This window comes from Dermatophagoides pteronyssinus, unplaced genomic scaffold (assembly GCF_027571235.1).
Source record: "Dermatophagoides pteronyssinus isolate colony J.1.1.1.1 unplaced genomic scaffold, Derpt_VIB-CSIC_2022.12 sq0006, whole genome shotgun sequence".
NCBI lineage: Eukaryota > Metazoa > Arthropoda > Arachnida > Sarcoptiformes > Pyroglyphidae > Dermatophagoides > Dermatophagoides pteronyssinus.
In genome coordinates, this window is record NW_027461530.1 from 2,724,718 (window position 1) to 2,751,836 (window position 27,119).

Below are 27,119 nucleotides of genomic sequence, written 5' to 3' on the forward strand. Positions count from 1 at the left end.
CTTCTTCCAGCAATCCTGTTTGGTTGAATAGTAAACGACGATGATAATTATCGCATTAAATTATCATTAGCCTGATATCTGAATGAATCAACAACAACAACGAAAAACTGAAAAGATCTACCGATCATCATCATCATCATTATCTCAAATGAATGAATGAAAAGATCATCAGATTAAGATATTTTGGCCATTCAATTTTTCTTCATTCATTTTCATTTTGTATTGCAAAAAAAAACATCCAACAAAAATGCTAATGATGGACAGTGGAAAAAGAAATTTGTCATAAGGAAATAAAATCTTTTTTTTTCTGTAAATCAAATCTTCTTTTTCTTCTGATTTTGGCCAAACAATACAATGGTTAATGTCAAAAAAAGCAGAAAGAAGAAATTTATGAAGGGAATTTCCATTTGTTTTGTTGGCCTGTGTCTGTGCCTTGGACGTAATTTATCCCGGATGATGGCTATGATAATGATCATCCATCGTGATCATCATCTTTGATTATCGTTGTGGTGGTCACACAAATCGAAAATGTCCATCGCAAGTAAGGTACCACTTGAAATCAACAAAGATGTCATATGGTTGTTTTTTTGTTTCACACGATCAAACCAAATGTCAAATGCAGGAGACAAGGCCATAGTGTGTTTGACTTTTAGTTGATCGAAACCAGATTCTGTGTGTGTGTGTGTGTTGAGATTAATGATGCTAATCAAATCAACACATCAACCACCCAGGCGAACAAACAAACAGCTAACCAACTCGACAACAAGGTCAAATATAATTAACCTTAGTTAGGTTAATTAAATTTCATTTTGTTTTCAATTCCAAAATCAAATTAAATTAAATTTTATTGGATAATTTGATTTGAATCATGGCAAAATTGAGGCAAACAAGAAAATCATTTCATCAAAAACGAATTTACTCAATATTTTTGGCAAGCTTCGTTAACTCAAACGTAACAAGATTGGTTGCCAAAAAATAACCATCAACGACAATAACAACAACAAAATACCTTCGCGGTTGATTCAAAGATCAAAAATCAAAAATCAAATCACACTAATAATAATGATGATATTTTTGTTCATTATGTGGCACGCATATGGCACACTTTAGTCACTATTAAATAGGCAATTATCGTTTTTTTGATGATCGATTTGATTTGATTTTTGATTTGGATTCGATTCAATGATTATCGACAAAAAAAAATCAAATCAAAATCGATAATCTAATAATGATGATGATGATGATAATCCAAAAATCATCATCAATGCTTATGGCAATGCTTATGTTTGTTTGTTTTGGGTATTTTGTTTATTCATTTTGATTCATTCAAGCTTGAATGATTTTTTGGATGATGATGGAATAAAACCGGCTTTTCGTGCAGCCAAATAAAACTCTCTTAATTCATTGTTCTTAGTTGATAGGTTTGGTTGAAATGTCGATAATCTTTGTTGGTTGGTTGATGAAACAAAAAAAAACAAAACTAAAATTCAGAATTATAGAATATTGGATTCAAATTTATTTACAAAATCGTTTCATCGGATTAATATATAATTAAATAATAATAATAATGATAATAATGAGAGATTTTTGAATAAAATTTTTGTTTGAAAAAGAAAAAAAAAATTCGACTAAATTTTTTGGTATTTTTTTTGGTTTGGTTTCTGTTTGGAAAAAAACATGGAAAGAATATATGAGAAAGAGACCAATAAGTTTTCAAAAATGATATCAAGTGTTTGTGTTTTTGTAATTGTAACCAGAATATAATTGATCATTAACATCATCATCAATGTTTGTTTGTAAAATCTTTTGTGTGTTGTTACAACCAGAGGATTTTCAACATTATTTATGAACATGTGTAGTGTTTTGTGAGGGAAATGTACAAAAATATAAGCATGGTGTGTGGGCGTCTAAGACAAGTGTTTGTGTATATCGTGTTTTTGCAAACAAAACATTTTTGTTGCTGATGATGATGATGATAATGGATGTGCAAGATGTAAAGATGTCATTTTCTTATTTTTTTGTTTGTTGCTTTGGTCAAGTGAGATTCATCTATTTTAATTTGAAATTTGTTAATTGTTTGGATTATTATAATGATGATGATGTTAATAATAGTAATTCATTAGCTGCTCAAAATGAGGGTTTCAATGATAAAATCAAAATGTTTAATGAGGATAATGTGATGATATTTAAAGATGATAATCGATGATGAGAAAAGAAAATATTGGGCGTCATTTTAATGATGATGATAATGATAAAATAATGATAATGATGATGGTAGTCGTTGTTGTTATCGTTGTATGTTGATTAGCTTCAAATTTGTCATTGATTTTGTGTGGAGAAGGGCGTCACGGAATTTCTCAAAACAATCAAAAAATGATGGATTTGATTTTCAAGTCAAAACAAAAACACACACACACACACACATCGTAAACACTTCATAATCATCCAAATTTTTGGCGAAAAAACACTGGATATTTTTTGCCTGACGCCCACAGGAATATAGTTTGCTTGCTTGTTGAAACAAACAACAATCATTGTGTAGGTAGATGATGAGCAGTTGATAAAAATAGAAAAAAAACATACACGATACACAGAAAAAAAAACAAACATAAACAAATCGAGAATGTCTGACACGAGAATCGGAAAATTGATTTGATTTGATGTTTGTTTCGATTCATTCGATATTCATTTGATAATGATTTTGCATTTGTAAACGATTTTGTACATTATTTGAATGATCACCATTATTATTATTACCATTATTATTAGATGCTGCTGCTGCAGCAGCAGCAGCAGCCGCCGCTGCCGCATCACCCGGTGGTAAATACATACTAATCATGTCACGTAAATCATTATTATTGCACGGACGTCTAACAGCTGTAGCGGCAGCAACAGCCGCTGCCATTGTATTTGGTGAATTTCCGCTATGACCAGATGATGATTCAGATTTTAATGATAATGATGAACCAGTACCGGACATTGGACTTGCTGCTGATGAACCCATCGATGAATATGCTGATGCTGCTGACATTGGTGTCATTGTTGAATAATTTGTTGTACCATTCATATATGGCATTGGCATTGAACTACCGGCCATTGTCATTTGTGACATATCATAACGTCCATATAAACTACCAGCATTTGCAGCGGCCATACTTGCCGCTGCGGCACTACTATAACTGGCAGCATGTTGTTGATATGCTTCATGCATCATTGTTGGATAACCATTTGCCATATAACCATTCATTTGATACATATCTCGGCTTACTTGTTGAACAGCAGCTGCAGCGGCTGCAGCCGCTGATTGACGGCTATGTGTATGATGTGCAGCGGCTGTTGTTACATCCGTTGATGATTGATGTTGTGATGATGATGATAATCCACTTAAACCTGAATTAATACCCGGATATTTATCTTTTTTTATTAATGTTTTTGTTTTTCGCCGTGGTCGATATTTATAATCAGGATGTTCTTTCATATGTACTGCACGTAAACGTTTTGCTTCATCAATAAATGGCCGTTTTTCTATTTCAGATAATTCTTTCCAATCGGCACCTAAACGTTTACTTATTTCGGAATTATGCATTTTTGGATGTTCTTGTGCCATCTTTCATTGCGAAACGAACAAACGAAAACATTCAATCAAAGAAAATGAAAATGAAAAAACCCCAAACAATTAATAATCGAAAATCAAACAATGATATTCATAATTAAAAATCGATAAATCAAATCAAATAAAAACTTACTTTACGTCTTTGTCCACGACTCCAGACCATAAATGCATTCATAGGACGTTTAACACGATCAATTTCTTTTTTACTATTATTATTATTATTATTATTTGAATGATGATTATGATTATTGATCGAATTTGAATTATGATGATGATTATTATGATGATTATGTGGATGATTGTTATTTGAATTTTGATTTAATGATGTTTGATGATGATGATGTTGTTGTTGATGATGATGCTGTGAATTTGGTGTTGATGATGGTGTTGGTGGTGTCATAACCGATAATGGTGGCTGTATAGAAGCAGCCGCCACCGATGATGATGTTGACGATGATGATGATGATGCCGATGATGTTAATGGTGGTTGTGAATGTTGTGATAATGATGTTTGATGATGTGGATGATGACTGAATGCTTTCAAATCATGTGGATCCATCGTATGATGTGGATGATGTGGATGTGTATGATGATGATGATGGCTTGCAGCAGCAGCCAAACCAAATGGTGTATACGCTGAATAATCGCGTTCTAATGTGGCCATTGTGGCCGTTGTTGGATGATAGAAAGCCGTTTTGAAAGATTTTTATATTTTCGGTTATTATCAGGAAGCAACAAAAAAAATGGTCCAAAAAAATTGGACACAGATTTTCACACACAGGGAGAGAATTCGAATCTTTTTTGGATTCGAATAACAAAAACGTTAGATTTTTTTCGGGGATCAATTCACAATGGACGTATTCCAATAGAAAAACACCCACTCAATGACACATTATATATGAATACAGTTTCAATTTTATAAAACAGAAAAACAGAAAAACCGCGAAATCAATAATTTTATCGATTTTTGTAAACAAAAAAAATTGATTAATCAATCAATCAATCGATTAAACATCATCATTAAAAAAACATTAAAAACAAAAACAAAAAATCAATAATCAAAAGAACAAACAAACAAACAAGAAACTTTATCAATTTTCAAATCTTTTGTTGTTTGTTATTGTTATTTGAATTAAATAATTTGCATGGCCAATGTCATCATTATCATCATTATAATGATAAAAAGTTTATTGAACAACAAAACATTGTTTGGCTTTATTATTATGATTATGATTTGGAGCGAAATTCACTAAACATACACACAATTGAGTTGAATTTCAATTGTGAATCCACTGTGAATCAAAAAGTAACTTTGGATTGTGTGTGTTTGTGTGTGTGTATTTCGGTGTTGATAATGATAAAGATCAATGTTTTGTTTGGTTGTTGAAGAGTTTCTTTTTTTTTGTTGTTGTTGTTGAACTGCAGTAGTGGACATTCGGCAAATAATAAATCTGGTAGTGGTGGTAATGTGAAACTTTTTTTGAAAATTTTCCAAGTAAATCTTGTTGTTGCAGAGACAGGCAGAAATGATTTTCAACAAAAGTTGGTGACACACAAAAAACTAGGAACTCTGGATAATAAAAGTTTTCTGTCTGAAGAGAGTTTTTGATGATGATTATGATTTCAATGATGATGATGATCCAAACACAATGCAAGTTCCAAACAAAACAAAAAAATCAATACAAAGAAAGGCTGAACACACAAAAGTTACAGAAAGATTTTTTGGAACTGTCGTCGTCGTCGTTGGTTGTTTGGTTATTGTTATTGTTCGTAGATCCGAAAAAATATTGGTTGCTGCTTTTGTCGAAATAGATTTTTTGATTTTTCTGGTTGTCTCTTTTATCATTTGAGTTTTTTTTTGTGAAACTCAAGATGTATCTATGCACACACACACACGGACAGATAGTGAATGTTTGAGAAAAGAAAGAAAAGAAAAACTTTGAAAAGAATCTTTATCTTGAAAACCTAGGGGACAATTGGATCAACAACAACAACAACAAAGAAGTAGAAATAGTGGATCATGTGATGACGATGATGATAATAATTCTCTTTCGTTTGTTTCGCTCGTGTCTAATTTATGTCCGTTAGCATTGACCTGTACAAACTAATTGAGTGCCACGATGATTGAGCTTTGCAAATGGAAAAAAACAAAAAAAATCTTCTTCATCTTGTTGCTTTCAGTTGTCCCTCGCTCTCTTTCTCTTATCGATTTTTCGCTTGCTTTTTGCTATGGCAAGGCATACAGACGAAACAAAACGAAAAAATCTCTTAAACTCGATTGGTTATTTGATTTTATGATCGTTTTTTTTTTTTGTTGTTTTGTTTAAAAGAAAAAAAGGGCAGTGGTATTAATGGAAGCGAAACAAAAAACCAATTGGATTTAGGCCACACCTCTTTGCAATTATTTTCAATATAATGCTAAGACCAGCCCATTTATTTGGGAAAGACCGCCTACTTGAATCTAAAAGTACACCAAAAATAAAAACAGACAGAGAGAGACGCATCAATTGGCATAACCAAACATCATCATTATTTTTATTGGCTGTTTTTTTTGTTCTTTCAAATATATAAGTAGTGTGTTTTTGTAAATACCACTTATAACTTGAAATCATCATCATCATAGCTATTGAAAAAAACTTCTTTTTTTTTGGTTGTGACGTCCAATGACACGTTGACGCCTTCTTTTTGAAATTTTTATCCAATACACAAACAACAAACAGCAACACAACAACATTCCATCACGCAAGTCTATTTTTGAATAAATTTCATATATAACTTTGGCTGGAAAAAAGAGAGAGAGAGAGGGAGAGAAAAGGATAATAAAAATCTATCCACAAAATGTGAATTGAGATGATGATGATGATGATGGAAAACTGAACTGAACTGAATTGAAAAAAAACGGTTATTTTCAGATGCGCATATTCGAATCCGAATGAAAAAAAACGGGTATATTGTGAATATACAGGCTTTCTATTAACCCATCTCTCTCTCTCTCCATTTCCATTGAATGACGATGAACAATAGATTTTTTCGTTTGTTCGTTTTTCTTTTTGAAGATGGTAATGACATCAAGAGAGAGAGAGAGAGAGAATGTAAAAATGTGAAATAAAATTGAAAAAATTATACAACAATAATAAACTTATGTGAAGGATAAAAAAATGATTGCTTATTATCATTATCATCATCATGAATAAAAGTTGTAATTTTTTTTTCTATTTTAACCCAAATTGACAATACAAAACTTAAAAAAAACAAAAAACATTCAATTTGTTTTAATTGTCATCACCATTCATTCATATACAAAAAAAAAAACAAAGCGAATCCATTTTGCGAAACATTTTTTGTTTCATTCAAGCCAAAAAAGCAATATTCAACAGTTCGTTTTGTCGTTTGCAAAAATTGCAACCGACAATCAAAATTCCGGTCATTGTCCGGTTATTATATGAAGCCGGTTTTTTTATTCATTCATTTTTCTCTCTCTTGCATGCTTGCTTTATTTTCCATTAAATAACAGAAACAGAAAGAAAAATCATCGAATAAAAACAAAATAAAGGATGTCTATTGTTTGATTCAAAAACATCGTATTTGTTGTTGTTGTTGTTGTAGTTGATATGAATTGGAATCCATATAAAAATGATGTACAGATTGACAAACAGTGAATGAATTTGTTTTTGATTCCAAAGATTGAAATCTGAAACCTCATCAATTTTTCTCTTTATCTTGGATTTTGATCGAAAAACAAAATGATCACTTTTTTTGATTTCTTCATCATCAGGTAATCGACTGATAATGATTTCGAAGAAAGATTCCGAAAATCAAATAGAGGGAAATTTGCCGGGAAAAAAACAAAAACTAAAAAACAATTAGACAATTAGCAAAAAGACAACAATTACCCCACAAAACAAAACAAAACAAAAAATCAAAACAAGACAAAACACTTGTATACACAGAGGACACACAATGGACTGAAAACAAAAAACATGAATTCAATTGAAACGAATTGAATAACCAAACAACAAAAAACATACAAAAACCGAAAACAAAACAAACAAAAAAAAACATTGTTGAAAACAAAAAAAAACCCGATCAATATCTTTTTTTCTTTCTTCAAATTCAATTCACACTTTGCTCAATATTTCAAACCATTCAATTCAATTCAAACAAGCAGACAAACAAACATTATCCATTATCATCATTATCAATAGGGATAATCTTTTTCTTTTCTTTCTTTTTTTGTTGTACAGTCACTTTATGAATGAAAAGAAATTACAATGTCAATTTTTTCCACTGTGTTTATTTTATTATTATGATGGTTATTATTCGTCGTCGTTTATTGAATTGAATTCAATTGAAAATGAAAAGAATAACAATAACCGAAATATCAAAAAAAAAAACAAGGAAAAATGAGATGATAAACAAAACAAAACAAAACAAACATTTTTTTTTTTACTTTACAACTTTACAGAAGCCGGGATTTTCTATGGTTTTTTTTCAACCCGAAATAAAATCCCAAAAATTAATAGGATGAAAGTTGTTGTCGATTGAAAAAATGAATTGAATTTTTGAAGTGTTTATACAAGGTTAGTCTCTTTTTTTTTATTTGATTCACTTTCATTCTTTTCATTTCATTTCTTTTGTATACGATTTTTATTATGATTTTTTTTCCGAATTGTAAATGCGGAACACACACAGAAAAAAAAAAATTGTTTGTTTGTTTGGGGTAGATAATAATAACGATGATGATAAAAGAAATGATTTTTTTTTCTTTTGCTGCCATTGAATTTCATTATTATTTGAATTTGAATTCAAATTTGCAAATTGAATGGAAAGAAAGAAAAAAATCAATGTCAATGTTAAAGTGTATTATGTTTGTTTAATCGCATCATAATAATAATGATAATAATAATGAGTATCATATGTCATTTATGAATAGGACCATTGTTGTTGTTGCTATTCATTCGATAATTTGTCGTTTTTTGTTTTTGTTTTACAAGCGGAAAAAAAAATTTTTCAAAAATTTTCACTTTGATTTTTCTTGCTGGAAAGATTCTCAATAAACCACAAAATGAAAAAGAAAATACATTTAATGAACTACACTGGGTTAATATTCTTCTTCACACTTTACTTTTCGCCATAGGAAACAAAAAACCGCAAAAACGTGAAAAAATGATAATAAAAAAAAGCTAAATTAGTAAAATTGTGCTTCCAACTAACCTGGCAAATGAAAAATTATTATTATTCTTTCCATTCATTCATTCGTGTTTCATTCAGTTAAATTATTCATTTCATTCATTTCATTTCACACTACAGGTCACTAACAAACAAAAAAAACATTTATCTGAATGAGAGATAGTCAAGCGAGAGAAAAAAAAATTTGTAAATTTTTTTTCACTGATATAATTGCTGTAAAGGTCAGTCAGGTTGCTACCAACAACTGACTGATATCTCCCCCGTTGATTTGCTGATTGATGGTTATGGAATATATGTAGATTATATGACGAAAAATTCTTACCACGAACCACGAAATTGTTGATGATAATAATGATGGTGATGATGAAAAATTTAACCACATTTGATGAGAATAACCATGCAGAATTATCCTTGCAGGTATTTCGAATGAATTTTTTCCGATTCGATTTGATTCGATTCAATTTCTACTCAAATAGATCCGAATGAATGGAAATAGAGCATTGTGCAGAAGAAAAAAGTGTCATTTTCAAAAAAAAATTTCTCGGAAATTTCCCAAAAAAAAACGGTATTCAAAAAATCAGAACAGAGGTCAATAAATGACAACTGTTTTTTCCTCGATTCTTAATAAAAAAATAACCCTGTGGGCATTTGGTTTTTTATGATCATCATCATGGTGTCCATAAATAAATAAACCGGACCGAAACACACCGAAAAAAGTTCCACAAAAAAAGTAATTTTATTCAAAATATGGGAATTTATTCTCAAACCTGAAAACCACTAAACTAAACTAAACTAAAGGTGTGTCCCGCAATCAGTGAGAGAGTGAAAAATGTGTGAAGAGTTTGGATCGATTTCGAGGTAAATTATCAACACCACCACCACTTGGTTGTTTGGTTCATGGTGTTTTTTTTGCATTGCTGGAAATAAATGAAAAGTGTCAGAAATTTTTTCTTTTCTTTTACAGAAAATCTAGATCTCATGCAGCGTTGTTATTGTTGTTCATTATCATATGTCTTCGGTGTCGAGAGAAAAAAAAATGACAAAATTTTCCAATTGAACAGAAAAAAATTCATGACACAATTCATTCAAATTTTTTTTGACAAGATTCTTTTCGTTTCGTTTCGGGGAAATTTCTCCCCGTTTGGTTAGTTCATTTGTTTGTAACTGGACTGAACTTTTGTTGATTATCTTGATATGATCTATCACACCTGAGGTGTGATTAACGGAAGTTTTTTTTCTCGAGAAAACGAAACTGATTGTTTTTCCAATTTGAAAATTAACAAACACGGATACGTCGTTTATGAATGAGAAAATCGAATGTTTTGATAAAATTCGAACGTTTTGATTAACATTCGAACGTTTTTTGGCGAAAAACATTCGATTTTCATAAAAAAATTTGATTTTTGCAATTTTTCTTTTTTTTTCAATCGATGATGGTAGTTAATTATCGATGGACAACAACAACAACAACATCAATATCAGCAAATTCAGACGAGAAAATAATGACACCGAATGATCGACTGATCAACCGACCGACCGAAAATAAAAAGTCTGTTTATGACAATATCACCTTTTGTTGATCATTATTGTGTGTTTTGAAATGAAAGAGAGAGAGAGATGAGAGGAGAAAATAAAGTTTAAAACCTAAAATCCAAAAAGCTTAAAGGTCGAAAATATTCAGCAATATTACCGTTTGTTCGTTCAACATTTTCTACCGTTTGTTTGTCATCAACAATGATCATCGTGGTTTTGTCACCGCCGTCGTCGTCGTCGTCGTTTTATTCACCGTCATCATTATTATATTCGCTTCTTGAATTGAATTGGAGAAAATCCGTAAAAATGAATGTGAATTGAAATGTGAAAAGCAAAAAAAAAGCAAAAACGAAACGAAATGAATTGAATTGAATGAAAAGAAAAAAAATCCATTGGTAAAATTTATGATGAACAAAAAAAAACTGGAACAAAACAACCGAAAACTTTCGAAACCACCAAATGCAATATGCAATATTGTGTATCGTGTATTTCGGTGGGTGAACTTTATTGGAAAAAAAAGTAGATCCTGTATTGATGATGATGATGGACAACAACGACATCAGCAACAACCAACGCTAACGGGCAACGACAATCGACAACCGATCCAACAAAAGAAAATTTTTTGCTTGCAAAAAAAAATAAAGAACAAAGATTAAGGTATTTTTTTCCTTTTCTTTTCTTTCAAATTTTTCATTTTCTTTTTCTTCCTCCTCTATGCAGATTGATTGAAATAATTTTTTCGATGGGTTTTTGCTGCTGGAAACTGAATGTTTTTTGAAGAAGAAATGAATGTGAAATTGGTTCATTATTCAATTTTTTGAATAGAAAGCGAAAAACCATAAGTTTTTTTCCCCGGTTGGTATGTATGATGATGATGATGATGTTGTCTAATGCAACTTATGTGAACCTTTGAATGTCGAAATGTCCTGTCGGTTGGGTTGGTTGGTTGGATATAGATTCAATAATGAATTATACCGCGCGGTCAAGGTGTAGGTTTTTTTTCGGTTCTCAGTAGGGGGGAAGATGGTTGTTCCACGACAGTAATGTGTCATTTTGGATCGACCATTTTTTTCTGGAAAACATTCCAAAAGTAAGTAGGGAGAGAGAGTGAGAGAGAGAGAGAGAGAAAAATTGCAAATTTTCGACTAAAAACACACCTGGATCGATTGTGAAATTTCGGAACAAAAACGAAAAATGAAAATTGTCATCATCATCATCACATAGCTAAATTGTCATCATTCATTCATTTCTGGGGGGATTCCAACAACCAAAATTGATTGAATTTTTTTTTTTTCGTTTTTAAAAATCGAGCAAAATAAAGGTGAGGTTTTTGGATCGAATTCGAATGTATTTTTAGACCATATAGATAGGTAAAAATAGGTACCAAGTGGGTAGAAATAGAATCGAATCTTTTTTTTGTTGTTGCATTCGAATTCGAATGAAATTGATATATTTTTTTGTTTGAATGAAATGACCGATGAAAAGAAATCGATCGATCGATCAATAAATCAATCGATTGATCATCATCATCAAATGATGAATATTTTTTTTTTGTTTTGTGCAGCAAAAAAAATGTAATTTTTATTTCAAAAAAAGAAAAAATTCAACTGAAATGATCCACACAGCAGGAGTATTATGTAATCGAGAAAAAGAAGAATGGCAATCATTCATTTTCATCTACAAAATTGAATGAATGAAACAAACTTTAAAAGGTCAGGCTAATTGATGACTAATTATGATGATAATGATTATCATTGAAACGAAATAGCCGAATCGAAAACAATAGCAAAACAGCAGCAGCAGTAAATTTTCCAATCAATCAAAATTCAATCGAAATCGATCACCAAAAAGAACAAATCTTTAATTTTTTAAAAGAAAATATTATCCATTTGGTGGAACAATGGAAAAAAGATGAGTAAAATGCTTTATTTCATTTTTCCTCTTATTAAATTCAATTATAAAATTTTTTCCTTTTGAATTTTTCATAGCTCAACCAAATAATGATAATCTTCATTCATCAAAAAATTCGGCCAGAAGAAGTGAAAAAAATTCAATTAAAACGATTTTAATCCAAATGAAGAAAGAAGTTTGGCATCCAATTTTTGATAATGGTTTTTCCCCCTTTATGAATTTTAATTTATATCGTCAATCGACCAATGACACAATCGATATTGATAATGGGATAATATTATCTTTCTTCTTTATTGATCCCGATCATATTGTGTTTGAATTTTTCTAAAATTCAATTGAAATTCAATGATTATTCATCTTTCTCTCTCTCTCTTTTGGTTTTCTGGTTTGGTTCTTCGGTTATAAATGTCATCATTCGATCATCATCAATCATGATTATGTTCGAGAGAGAGAGAGAGAGAGAGAGAGAGAGAGAGAGAGAGAGAGAGAGAGAGAGAGAGAGAGAGAGAGAGAGAGAGAGAAAAACGGCATAAAAAATATGATAAAGTCAGTCAACGATGTGTGTGTGTGTGTTTTGCGGTCATCGTTGTTTTGGTTAAAAAAATTTTTTAATAACCAAAAATTTTTCAATAACAACAATAGTTTTCAAATTCATTCAATGAATAAGAAGATTGAATAAGGAGAAAATTCCAGAAAAAATTGAATGAATGAATGGTAAATATTGCTGGAAAAATTCCGATGAAAATAATTTATTTTTAAAGGAAATGGTTTTTTCCTTCAACTTTTTTTTCTTTTGGTATGCATGGATAGAGACTAAACAAACTAAAAATTCATATATGACATTATCATCATGATAAATATAAGTAAAGTGTCATTATTATTGATCATCATTATTATTATTATTGAACATCGATTTAAAATTTGATAATAAAAACTGATGTGATGCTGGTGGGGATGGTGGTGGTGGTGGCTATTATCACACAAGTCTATAACTTTAAATACATTTAAATCTTGAGACATGTCTAATGACACACACATTAGATAATGATGACAGATTAGGTTCTAATAGCCTCCTTTATTATTGTGAAAATTGCCAATTGAATTGAAGAAGAAGAAATCATTCTGGAGAGAGAGACAGAGACAATTTCGATGCTCGGCAAGAGATCAAATAAAAAAACAAGCACCAGCAAATTTAATTTATAACAACAACAAAACAACGAAAAAAATACCCGGACAAGAACAATTTGTTTGAAATAAAACGATTGGATTATAGAATTACCAAACAAACGAAACAAACGAAATCGAAAATGTTTTATCGAAATGGAATTTTACCTCCGCAAAAACGTTTAAATTATATGTAAACAAAACAAAACTGAAAGAAAAACATCAATGATGGTGGTCATAGACATTCATCATTCATCATCAGTATTTTTTTCAATTAACCTTTTTTTTTGCTTTCCAGATACTATTTGATTATAATGATGATTGAAATTTACGAACAACAAAACACAATTGGCTGGAATCGAATAGAAGAATTTTCCCCACATCATCATTCGGATTCTTGTTCACCACGCGAATCACTCACTACTTCACTATAACCGCCACCACCACAATCATCATCGATCAAAATTTTTTTGATTCTCAAAAAATATTATCTAATTTGAAGGCAATTTTCAACAACAACAAGAGAAAATTCTCATTATTCTCATTTTCGATTTCATTTCGAGTTTTTTCCGTCGTCAGTGAAAAAGAAATAAAGAAAAAATTTCGTTCAATCATCATTATCAAACCGCACAACAACAACAACAATTTATCGTCATTTAAACGAAAAATTGAAATTACAAATTTTCATTTGATTAAAAATGATCAACAATAAGCGAAAATCAAAATTCTTTGAAAAGAAAAAAAAACAGTGGTAAATATCGATTGATGATCGATAATATTGTTGGGGGAGGGGGAACAAAAATCAAACAAAAGAATCAATAACAAAGTGTTGTTTGAAAGAAGAAAATATTTATCAAAAGAAAACAAAAAACTAATTGAATTTTTCGGAAAACTTTCTTGTAAAGTTTTTTTTCCCGAAAAACATTTCCCGAATCAACATTTCCATAATATTCGAATACCCTGAATGGCCGGAACAAAATATACCTGGAATGTTATGAAACAGTTTTTTTGATGATTATTGTCATTGTCATCATTGAAAATCCTATAGATAAAGATGTCAACAGCTTGTATATTTATCAAATAACTTTTCCAAAATCGGATCAAACTCAAATCAAACTTGCATTGATATTAGGCATCGGGATTTTATTGTCATTGAAATGATGACTGTGTGTGTGTGACAACATCTGTGACCGCATCGATTCTATTGATGTGGTGAAAAAAAAATATTGTGAAAATCAACAAACCAAACAACAACAGTTTATTATTTTGTGGTCAAAACAAACAAAACAAAATAAAAGAATTTACATTTTCCAATTGAAAATAAGAAATTAATCGATAAATGAAAAAGCCTAATCACATCAACCTTGATTATCATCAAATTTCCAATTTCCAATAACAAAATTATTTTTGTTTTTTGGAAATTTTCTCAAAACAAACCAATTGAATGACATTGAAGAAAATCATCATCATTAATCAAAAACAAAAATTATGAATGATTTCATTCAAACTTGAAGAAAAATTGGATAATAATTTCCTTCATCATCATCATTTGCCAAAAACAACAACAACAACAAATGTTAATTACATTTGAAAACATTCTTTATTTCTTTGATCAAAATTATCATCATTATTATTATTATTATTATTGATTAATTAAACGATTAATTACTCGATAATAATTATAATTACTATTATTACTAATGATAATGATCAAAAAAAAAGTATTTTAAAAAATATTTTGAAGAAAAAACAACAGTAAAAATTTACATTCAAGTAAACATCATTGTCCTTCAAAAAAAAAAATTTTTTTCCATCATCCGCATCAGTTATTTTTCTTCTGCATTTTTTCATTTCCATAGCATCATTTTATCTTCATCATTTTTCAACACATTCTCTATATGAATATTTTCATATCGCACACATCATACATCATCATCATCATCATTTGACTTAATGAATCTAATGATGATGAAATTTAATTAATTAGAAGCGACAACGACGACGAAGATGATAACATTGAACGAAACTAGATGATGAAAATATGGAATTTTGATTAATCTTATTTTCTTATATATGGCCATAGAATCATCACTCCCTTTTTTCTACGTTTAATTATTTTTCATCATCAACGTTTTTTTAATCATAATTAAACAATAGAGATCAAAGGAGAAAAAAAGCTATGTGCTTTAGTGTTTTCAGGTTTAGGATTTGCCCTATCTAGAAAAAAAACCAAACGAACCATTCATTTCAATTATTATCGCATGACAAAAGTGAGAATCAAAAATTTTCGGGCAAAAATATTTATGAGAAACTTTCTCGCGAAATAATCTCTACCTATCTTATTCATTCAGTGTGTGTAGGCCCTTTTTATAATCATTTTTCTTTCTCTTCGTGAATTTGGTGTTTAATTAATTTTTTCTCTTTTCTTTCTTTTCCGAAATTCATTTTCTAACAATGGAAAGCACGGGTGTGTGTGTGGTATGATATTCATGGCGAAAAAACATTCGTTTGACAAACGATTGGATCATGATGATGATCATCATCACTCTTGTCATCATCATCCTGATCATCGTCAATAGAATGTTTCGAGGAAAAAAAACACGCAATCACACGATTTTCGAAAAAATTCTGTGTCGATTTTTTTTTCGTGTTTTCGTTGTAAAATTCTTAATGAAATTCTACAACGATCCAAACAGAAAAACATAATGAATAAGTCAATGGCGTCATGGTAATAATTTTTTTTCTTTTTGAAACAAATTCGTTGATGATCCAACAACAGCAAAGTGAAGATAGAATGAATGAAATCTTTTTTTTTCGCCACTATTTCTACCGATAATGATCCTCTCATCATCATCATTTTGGATCGTTTGTTACTCTCTCTCTCTCTCTCTCTCTTGTCGACTGATTGGATTTTTCGTTTCATTCACTCAATCTATTCATTTTTGGGTTTTTTTCTTCTTTTTCTGGAACCAAATAATAAAATCCTGGATACTGACAATGAATGAATGAATCTGGTTTAATTGAAAATCATCATCATCATATTTGAACATATGAAAATGTTAACGGTTCATCATGATCATGATCATGATGATGATCACTCGATGTGTCGAATTGGCTTTTTCTGGTTTCTCTGGTTTGGTTTTTTTTCTGGTGTTGTCAAACTAAACATAAATCTGCGGTCATGGTTATTACTTGTTACGATGATGATGATCACGATGATGATAATGGTTGGTTAAAAAACATTGATTTTTCCCTCTCTCTCACTTTCCCCCCGACTTGGTTATATCAAACAAGCAAGCAACGGAGACATTTGTTATCTGTAAACACCAATCTTTTTTACCAGAAAAGATGAACAAATTTTTTTTCTCTCTTTTTTGACATTTTCTCTGTGTTTTGTTCATTGTCACTTGATTATATCTATCATTTTTCGCTTTTTCGATCGAGGCAAACATGATGATGGCCAAAGCAAAAGTCGAAACCAAAAAACGATTTATGATCCGCGAAATGATGATGAAAATCACATAGCTAACTTTTTCGCTTTTCGATTCTATGATTCTTGTGGATGATGATTATCTCTTATGGAAGCAGAAACAGCAGAGGAAGAAGAAGAAAAGTGACATAAATCATTGAAAATGATAAAACCATGTTGACAACCATGTCGAACAACGAAAAATTGAAAATCAGAATTCTTTTTTTCAGTATTCTTTTCGGATCAATTTGTTTGTTGTATGCTGAATTCGTTATCAAGTGTAAAATTAAACATTTGAACAAAAATATCGATTGTATCGCGATAGTAATGAATTTTTTTTTCTTCGAACATTTAAAAAAAATGATTAAGTAACAAAACAACGAAAACAATCGACAAACATTATTTGTTTTAAAAAACATATGTTTCTCTTTGACAAATTCTCTACACAATAATGATTCCTGCAGAATATTCTGAACGTGTTTGAATGAATTTTGTTTATGGGTTTTTTTAAGAATTCCTGTTTTTTGAAAAATAACCCCCACCACCAAACAACAACAAATCCATCGAAAACATTATTCATTCATTTTTTTCTGAAACAGAAAAATATTCATGAAAAAAAACCTTACAAACTGAGGGTTATTGAGAAAAAAAAACGACGACGACGATAATGATGATGATTGGGTGGTGGTGGATAATTGAAAAACCATCATCAGCTCTCAGTTCACAATAGATTAGATTATTAATAGACTTTTTTTTTCTCTCTCTCTCTCAGTTGCCCCCTCTCTTTTTGCATATCTCAAAATTAATTGTCTGTAAATGAAATTCGGTTTTTCAGGGAAAAAAATTTCTGGTAAATCTAAATAACCGAGAAAAAAAAATTCATTCTCTCTTCTTTCCCCATTCCATAATGATGGTTATTATTCATTGGTTATTGTTTGTTATTGTTGTTAGTGTGTTAGTGTATGTCGAGTGTTAAAACCAAGAATTACCGCATATAACCAATTTTTGTTGTTGGTTAGACCGCACGGGATGATGATGATGATCATCATCATAATAATAATAACCGCAAACATTGAATGAAGAGAGAGAGAAAAGGATTCTGGTTAGGGTAGATTTTTGTTTTTTTTTTTTGTTTGAAATTTTTTCTTCAACAATTTAATGGATCCAAGTGGAACGCTAATTTTTTTTCAATTTTTCATTTTCGCACACACACAAACAAATTCTCTGTGAATAATAATGGGATGCAGCAGGACCGAGGGGAAAAACCGAAAAGTGTAAAGAAACAGTTATTTGTTGTTGTTGTTTGTAAAGATTATCATCATCATCATCGACAATAATGACGATGAAAACAACCGAAACCGAATTTTTTTTCAAAAGAATTTTTTCAATGTTTTTTTGTTCCAAAAATGATTTATAGTTTTTTTTCGGTTTGCCAGGAGAAAAAAACTTGAAATTTTTTTACTGGAATTTTTTTTCTGTGCATATTATTGGATTTTCAAATGTTTTCTTCCCTGACTCACACAAACAAAAAGAAAAGAATATTCTCTGTGTGGCCAAAAAAAAACCACAGAATTATTAATTTTTTTTCCATCATTAATTCAAGTTTTTTTATGGAGGAATTTGAAACAAGATTAACACAATGAAAGTATACTTCATTCACTTGTTTTGCATCGTATTAAATTCGGAAAAAAAACATTATTCGATTTGGAATCTACATTTTTTTTCGAAAAATGAAAAAAACGACGGAGTTTCATTCCACAGACGGTGAAAAACGATGAAAAAAATAAAAGAATTCTCTCGATGTGTGTGTGCATAAATATTCTTTACAATCAACCAACGACGACAAGTGTGTTTATTAATCTCTAAAAGTATTTTTATAAAATAAAATGAAAATGAAAAACATTCCATCCAAACACACACATACCACCACCATCATCATATGACAGCTGTAAATATTTTTTTTTCATCAAACCCAGGCAAGAGAGAGAGAGAGAATGCATGTCCAATTCTGTTTTTTTTTCAAGAATAAATTTTTTGTAAATAGAAAAAAACACCAAATGCGAATGATATTCAACAATTTTTTTATTCAATGTTTGGATATGGAATCATCATCACCATCATGGATTCTATTCAATTCAATCATAATTCTTTATGGAATAATAATAAAAAAATGAATGTAGAATTTCAAATGGAATGTGAGAATTTTTTTATTTTGAAAGTTGATTTGTGGCTTTTCGGTTCTCTGTTTGTGTTTGTTTTTGCTTTGTTTTGGTGTCGGTATGGCTCGAAGGTTTCGTTTTTTGTTGTTGTTGTTGGTCGATTTGAATTGAAATAAAAAACATTCACACACATGTTATATGTTGAATGAATGGATATGGAACGAGAGAATTCATAAAAAATAAATTCTTTATGCAACCGTTATTATGCGATTAATAATTTTAATTTGATTCAAGTGAAAATTTGAAGAATTTTCATGAAAATTCCTAATTCCGCTCGCTCGCTCACTCACTCATCAACAACATTCGATTCTATTTCGATCCAAAATGTCCAAAAACATTAAAATAGACTAAATAGACTATTTCAATCTATCCGGTTCATCGTTATCAAATTTAATTTATTCAGATATTCAAAATTATTCCCCCACCACTTTCACTCACTCACAAACAAACAAAAAAACACCCACGCAATTCTCGACAATAAAAAAATGTCATCATCTTAAGTCTACGGGGTGAATATTTTAATAATCAAACGTCGAAACACTGACTGTCGAAATAGAAGAAAATCCTCCCCCCCCCGAAAAAAGATTTTAATCAACTTTTAATTGAATTTTGATTTAATCAACAAGAAAAACGATAAACAACACACGACCCTGATGACGTGATTTAATAATCTTCTGACTTACTTCAATAACCACGATTGTCAACCGACTGAAAAATCAGAAAATCAATCAAAACAACGAAGAGAAACTTTATCGGATTTGTTCATTCAATTTTCCTTGGAAAATTACCATCATCATCATCATTTGCATATTTTCATCAACCAAAAAATCTTGTTAGCTGCTGTCATTTTATCCATTATCTTATCTTCTTATCTTTTTTCTTCTTCTTCTTTTGATGGTGGTCGATAATTTCTTAATTTAATTCATTTTTACCACTACTATCAACCCCCACCACTACTACCACCACTTGGACATTTGAAAGTGGGGGGAAAAAATCTTGGTTGACAGAAGAAAAAGTTACATAATAATATGCAAATGAGGATGATGATAATATCCGAATGAAATTAAAATCTTCAATGTGATGTGTGATGATGGAAAGGATTCCTAAGATTCCACTATTTCCACATTCAGTCGGGGTTGGTTGTTTTTTTTTTTGGGCTTGTGAGATGAGATGGCCAAAAAATGATAATAAAAAAAAACTTTGAAGATTGTCTTTATTCAAATTTTTTTTCGCCATCATCATCATCATCGTTGTCTCCAAATTCAATTTACTCAGTTGACGTTGAGTTGTTTCCATAATCATGAATAAGTATGCAGATTTTTTGTTTGTTAGTTTGGAGAAAAAATTGACTATTTTCATCTTCTTCTCATAAAGATTGTCGTTCTGGATAAGCAAAGCGAAAATTCGTTAAAAATAACGAAATTTGTAAACAAAATTTTATTTGACGGTTGTAGCGGTGTACTAACTTATATCCATAACACGGTCATCCTCCAATCCATCTCTCTGTTGATCAACTTTCAAACATCATTCAAAACTTTAATTTTAATTTATAAGAAGATTATAAGAAAAAAAATTAACTAAAATTTGAAAATTGAATTCCATTCGACCGATTGCATCGATCGCATCGATGCATCTCCCCCTTTCCCCCCACCAAAGAACAAAATTATCATCATCATCAACTACGACGACGACGACGACGTTGACTTTGTTAAAACACACACGTGTCTCAATTGATTATTTTATCACCATTTTTGCTCTCTCTCTCTCTCTCTCTCTCTCTCTCTCTCTCTCTCCCTCTATCTATGCATGCTATTGTCACCCAAGTAAAGAATTTTTCTTTGGTTGTTTTTCAGAATCGAAATAGAAAAAAGTCACACATTATTTTGGTCGCCCTATCTTTTTTCTGGCACACATCCTACCACCATCATCATCATCATCATCATCACATCGGTTATCAGAAAGTCGGTTATTGTTGTTGTTGTTGTTCACACTTGGTTTGTTGTTGTTGTTGTTATTCAATCAACAACAACAACAACAACTAATCTATTAAGCCTATTAGTTTGTTTTAGTTTGGCCTCCTGTGTTTGTTTGTTTGTTTATCGTCATCAACATCATCATCAACAACAGCAACATCAGTATATTTAGCATCCCGAACGAAAATTTCATTCATTCGTTATGTCATCATCATCATAGGAAAAATAGGAAATTGTTGTCGTCGTCAAATGATGATGATGGTGGAAAAAAATAATATTTTTAGCCACTATTTCCACTTTGACTGGCTTGACGTTAGGAAGTGAGTTCTAGTTATCTATCTTAGTGATCTAGAGAGAGAGAGGGAGAAATATTCTGCTGCTGATTTGGTCTGGTTTTTGGGTTCAGTGTATGTTTCCATGTTTTTATTTTTGGTTATCAGTAAAAGTCAATCTTTTTCTGGCTATTTAACACCCAATGACGACAACGACCGACAATATCGATCCATTTTTGTCAAGGATTTTTTTTCGTTTCTTTTTTTTCCAATTTATTTGCCGGTTCTATTGATGATGATCATCATCAATATAAACGAAATGAGAAATGGAAAAACAACACAGCAAACATTCAATTTAGCTAAACACCAAAAATTCAAAAAACTAAACCTGGTTATAGTCAAGCTGGAAAGTTTCTCTTCAAAACAAATTCTACAATTTCTGGAATCTTTTTTCTTAAATTTTTTTTCAAAAAAATTAAAATTTTCAAAGAAACCGTTTCAAATCATTCAACCAAGCAAACAAACAGCAAAAAAATCATAATTATCATCAGGAAATCCAACCAAAAATCAAATCAAAAAATCTTTGACGCCATCACCATTATTATCATCATTTTCGGGCGCGGTTCATCATTGTCGAAGACAACGAAAACAAAACAAAAAATTTTAAGCATCGCATCACACGCAGCATGATAAAACTCTGAAATTGTCAACCAACCAAACCATTTTGTCATCAAACATCCAAACATCATCAGAGTGAAAAAACTAAAAAACTTCAAGTTTTGTTGATCATCACTGTTGGATGTTTTGATGCAATGTTTTGGTTCATCATGCTTGGCTGGTTGTTTGTTTGGTTTCCGTTCGTTTTTTCGCTTGCTAGTTGGCTATTTTTACTACTTTGGTGATGTTTGTCATTTTTTTTTCTACAGAGAAGAAGGGCTGGTTGTTTTTTTTATCGAAAAATTTTATTTACAACGGGTGTATGTTGCTAATTGTCAAGTTTTTTTCCACTATTTCTACTTTTTTCATTCATTTGATTCTATTAACAGAAATGATTGATGGATGGATGTTTTGGTTGCACCAAAAATTAAACCTAATGTCAACCATGATGATGGAAAAAGAGTTAAAATAGTCGGTTTTCAACAAAAAAGAAATTTTTAATTAAGAAATTTTCCAAGAAATTTCCAAGAAAAGAAGAAAATTTCCGAAAAATTTCTGCACTCATCAATAACTTTACAGCCTAAAAGTCAATCAATTTCTCTTTTTCTCTCTCGCTATTAATTTAGCTAAAAGCATTGATCCGTATGAAATGTTTCACATGGATGATGTGTGCTCTCCAGTGCAAATTCCAAAATCAACACCTAAATATCATAAAATGAAGTGATGAAAAACGAAAATTTTTAGAGAAGATCAAAACACACACATTGATTGAACACTGGCTTTCCCCTTATCGAAAATTGCCTTTTCAAAAAAAAAAAAAAAAATGAAAAAAAATCTTTTCGAAAAGATTTCCCTGGAACGAAGAGAAAATCTGCACACAGCCAGCCAACACACACGTTGTTGATTAAATTAATCCACATCCACACAGTCAATCGACAGATTGAATTTAGGAAAGAAAAAAAAACTGAACGAGATTCTATTGAAAAGTGAACGGCCGCAACATCCATACACACACACACACACACACTGAGTGAATGAATGAAAACAAGAATCCAATGAAAAGCAGATTATATAATTTCTAATTGAATACACACATACATTCATTGAGAGAATATTCTAGGTTTTTATAATTCAATTTCTAAAGCAATATTGAGCGAACACAGAGAGCGAGAGAACATATCTGGTTTTGGCCAAAGAGATAGATCAAAAAATGCAGTGTGTGTGTGTGTCGGCCATAAGAAACTTATTTAATTAAGTCGTCTTTTTTTTCATTTCAAGGGATTATTTTCAATGGATTTTTTCTTTTTTCTTCTCTTTTTTCCAGTGTTAAAATATTGTTGTTGTCGTTGAATGTGATGAATATTTTTTTCCATAGATTTAGTACGGGTTACATAACGTAATGTGAACCACTGGCTTTTTTTTCGATTGATTGATTGAAATTTATCAGTTGCAAACGAATAACCGTAGAAACATTTGATTGAAAATTTGATTTTCTTCTCCGATCTTCATCAAATGACTAGATACAAAATTGATTGATTGAAATTTGGTAAAAACAAAAATAACCATTGATGATGTTCCCATTTACACCTTTTATTTCTCGATCAAACATTTTTTTTTGTTCGACGACAAACGAACAAAGTGTTATTATCATCATATTGTTGGTGTCCATCATAATGATAACAACCTTGTATTTACGTGACCAAAACGCATTGTCGTCATAATAACAATAATAATAATAACGGTTTCTCTTTACTAAATGCTAAATGCTGATTGTGTGTGTGTGATGATCATTATTATTATGGATCAAAATAGTGGATCCCTGAAGAACATTTTTTTTTTTGGACGATTCAATGAAATGAATTTTCTATTTTTATTGTGCAATCAGATTATGATTTAATACAATCAGTAGAAAAAAATAAATTGATTGACCCATGACCAAAATTAATATCACAATGAAAGAAAAAAAATATTAAGAGGATTGTATTGAACGATTTGATGTGAAATGGGGGAAATATTCTGGGAAATTCCTGAAAATTTCCGAAAAAATTTCCCGATTATAAGAGTTAAAATCACACTATTTCAATATAATGGGAATATGAATCCTGATTTTTTCACGCACACACACACAAAACACAAGGGAAAAAATGTTTCTTCCTGTAACCAAATTCCGGAATATTTCCCGTAGCAATAACAATAACACATGATACCCAACAAATAAAACAACAAGGGAGAGGAGAAAAAAAAATTAAGCAAACATTATTTGGAGATGTTATGGGGTGTTAATGTGTGTGCGTGTGTATATTATGTGTTTGCAGGTTCTATGTTTGTTTAATCATCATCATCATCATCAATATCCCATTGGAGAGAGAGAATGAAAACATAACATCAATACAAACAAACAAACAAACAAACGATACATTTACTCCAAACATCATCATCGAATAATCAAATAAAAAAAATCAGAAATCTAAAACCCGGGAAAACGTAGAGAGAGAGAGAGAGAGAGAGAGAGAGAATGATGAAATCAAAAAAAAGATGCTAAAAACAAAAACCCGAATGAATTACATAATAATCTTGTGGCATATTTAGGAAAAAGTTTCCGTAATTTTTCTTCTGTCAAACGACATTGGCAATGAACAGCGAAACACAACAAAAAAAGAAAACATTTTTGTTTTCATTCATTTCATTTTCATTTTTATTCAGTGTTTTGAACATAATGAAAAGATTTTTTTTTCGCCAATTCAATTTCATTGAATTTTTTTCGGCTATTGTATCCACCACCACCATAATCATCATCATTTTGAATGGAAAAAATTTTCTTTTGAATTGAATATATTTTGTTCGAGTTGATTTGGTTGTGACACACATACTATTCAATTGAGTATTTCAATGAGGTTTTTTTTTTTTTTTTTTGTTACAAATGTTTGTTGATCACTTGAATCAATTACATGCATTATTTGAGATTTATAAATGAATGGATAGTTTTTTTTCTTCCGTTTTTTATTTATTATATAAAGACATTATTATTATTGTAAGTTGCTACTTCAAGTAAGTAGAGTAAAGGTAAGATTATCCTCACCGGAGAAATAAAGGGTTAGAAAAAATTGAGAGAAATGGAGATGGAAATGATGAAATTCAATTACAGAATCATCATCAAACCTCACCAATCATTCATTCATTCATTCAACCTAACCCAACATTTCCAGCTAAAATCATTACCAAAAATGAATGAAAAGCTACGATGATGATGATGATGGAACACTAAAAAAAAGAGAATTTCGTAATAAACCCAGTGAAAGAAAGAGAGAGAAATAAATGAAAGAAAAACCAGGATATAATAATAACCGACCAAACGAGACCGAACCGAACAAAAGCAATTTGTAATCATCATCATCATCATCACTATTATTATCAATCGTCTATTCAATTCTTCAGAATTCTGCTCAGTTGTTGTTGTTGTTGTTCATTGGCCCAATTTGAAACAACAACAACAACAGCAAGAATTGAATGATGACAACAGAAACCAACAACAACAACAACTTTTTTTCTCTCGATTCTTTTGATTCCATTTCATTCATTCGATGCCTATAAATTCTCTCTCTCTCTCCCTCTCCCTCTCTATATCCATCATCACAGCGAAGAAAACTCAGGCTAAAAAACCAAATGAATTATATATACACGCTGTACATACACACAGAGCCAGAGAGAGAGAGAGAGAGAGAGAGAGAGAGAGAGAGAGAGAGAGATAATTTCAAAGAATTGAATAGTGCAAAAAAACCCTATTGTAAATGTGATATATTAATGGCACTTAATTTAATAAAATAAATGATTAATGAAGCAACCAAACATCAAAACAACCAACAAACAACCAAACAGCCAAAACACATGATAATAAAAAATATATAAATTTTATTTTTTGAACAGAGAAAAAAAAACCATTAATGATGGTAATAATAATAATCGTCCATGTCATCACTATGATGATGATGATCATCATGTTGGTGGTGGTAAAAATTGAAAAAAAAGTTTCCAGAAAAAAAATTTTCGGTAATTTTTCAAGTTTCAATGTGCATCGTCTTTCTCTACTGTCGAACATACATCATCATCATCAATTCTGGATTCTGGAAACCCGGACCATTTTTGTTTTTTTGCCTAAACCACGGGAATTCTTCGGCTTCTTGCCTCGATCATCATCATCATTTCTCTTGTCATTGTCGAGCTAATTTGCCAAAAACAACAACAACAAAATTGACTGGGGAAAAAACAGCAAGCAAGCAAACAAGCAATTTGCAGGAACCAAAAAAATTTTTTTTTAAACCGAAAATTAATTGAATCAGAAAAACCAACTAACCGAACCAAACCAACCAGACCAGACAATTTCCTATTTCCACCCAATGATGATGATGATGATGATATCAAAATAATTAATTATTTTTTGACTTTTTTTGAAAATTTTCAATGTTATTTCCAAAAGAATCATTGCTGTGGCTGCTGCCGACCGAAAAACAACGCTAATCATTCATTGATTATCAACAACAACAACAATATTTACGATGTGTCAGCGTATGAATCCGCTATTTTAACATCAACAGTAGAAACTGTGTGACATAAACAACAACATAGGAAATCACCATATAGAATCCAGGAAGGAAAAAAGGAAAAATTCTGTTTGTGCGATGTGTGTTTGATGATACAAATGAGCCATAAAAAAAGTCACATTAGAATTTTGTTGTTGATGATGATGATGTTTTCACAGAATTTCAGAATCTGCATGCACAAACAAACATTTAACTCGTTTTTGTTGGCGGTGGTGTTACATGATGAAAATCAATGAAAAATGAATCCGAACACCGTGTGGTATGCAAACGCGTGTCAAAATGAATCTTGCGGATTTTTTTTTTGATGATTATCATCGATGTTGTCAATCGTTAATGATCGAAAAAAAGCAGCATGGTTTGTCTGCAGTAAACAAATTAGCCATTCCCCTTTTACTACTTTTTTTCTTTAATTAAATTAAAATTATCAGAAGAAATCTGCAAATGACATCATCATCTTGGTCGTTTTTGGGATGATAAGAAATTTTCCCTGAAGAAAAACAATATGCCTTGCGGGGAAATT

At 30.7% G+C, this 27,119-nt stretch overlaps 1 protein-coding gene and 1 long non-coding RNA gene across 3 annotated transcripts; one reads left to right on the forward strand and one right to left on the reverse strand.

Moving 5' to 3' along the window:
• Positions 1-1,481: 1,481 nt before the first annotated feature.
• On the reverse strand, positions 1,482-5,843 carry LOC113792629 (uncharacterized). Its single transcript, XM_027342539.2, has 2 exons — positions 3,747-5,843; positions 1,482-3,607 (listed from the first exon to the last, which is right to left on the reverse strand). The coding sequence occupies exons 1-2, from the start codon at positions 4,275-4,277 to the stop codon at positions 2,675-2,677; spliced, it is 1,464 nt and encodes a 487-aa protein (XP_027198340.2). The 5' UTR covers positions 4,278-5,843; the 3' UTR covers positions 1,482-2,674.
• A 4,326-nt stretch (positions 5,844-10,169) lies between these two features.
• Positions 10,170-15,025, forward strand: LOC142645060 (uncharacterized). 2 transcript variants are annotated; one of them, XR_012846232.1, is made up of 4 exons: positions 10,170-10,993; positions 11,057-11,195; positions 11,901-12,447; positions 13,710-15,025. It is a non-coding gene; the product is annotated as an uncharacterized LOC142645060 (long non-coding RNA). The 2 variants fall into 2 exon arrangements; XR_012846231.1 differs by having other exon boundaries at positions 11,057-12,447.
• The last annotated feature ends 12,094 nt before the right edge of the window (positions 15,026-27,119 follow it).

What these genes read in the sequence shown, in the direction of transcription:
- LOC113792629 (XM_027342539.2), bottom strand. Translation starts at nt 4,277, where the DNA reads ATGGCCACATTAGAACGCGATTATTCAGCGTATACACCATTTGGTTTG. An exon ending in GTCGTGGACAAAGACGTAAA is followed by an intron (nt 3,608 to 3,746) that starts GTAAGTTTTTAT and finishes TCGCAATGAAAG; the next exon opens with ATGGCACAAGAACATCCAAA.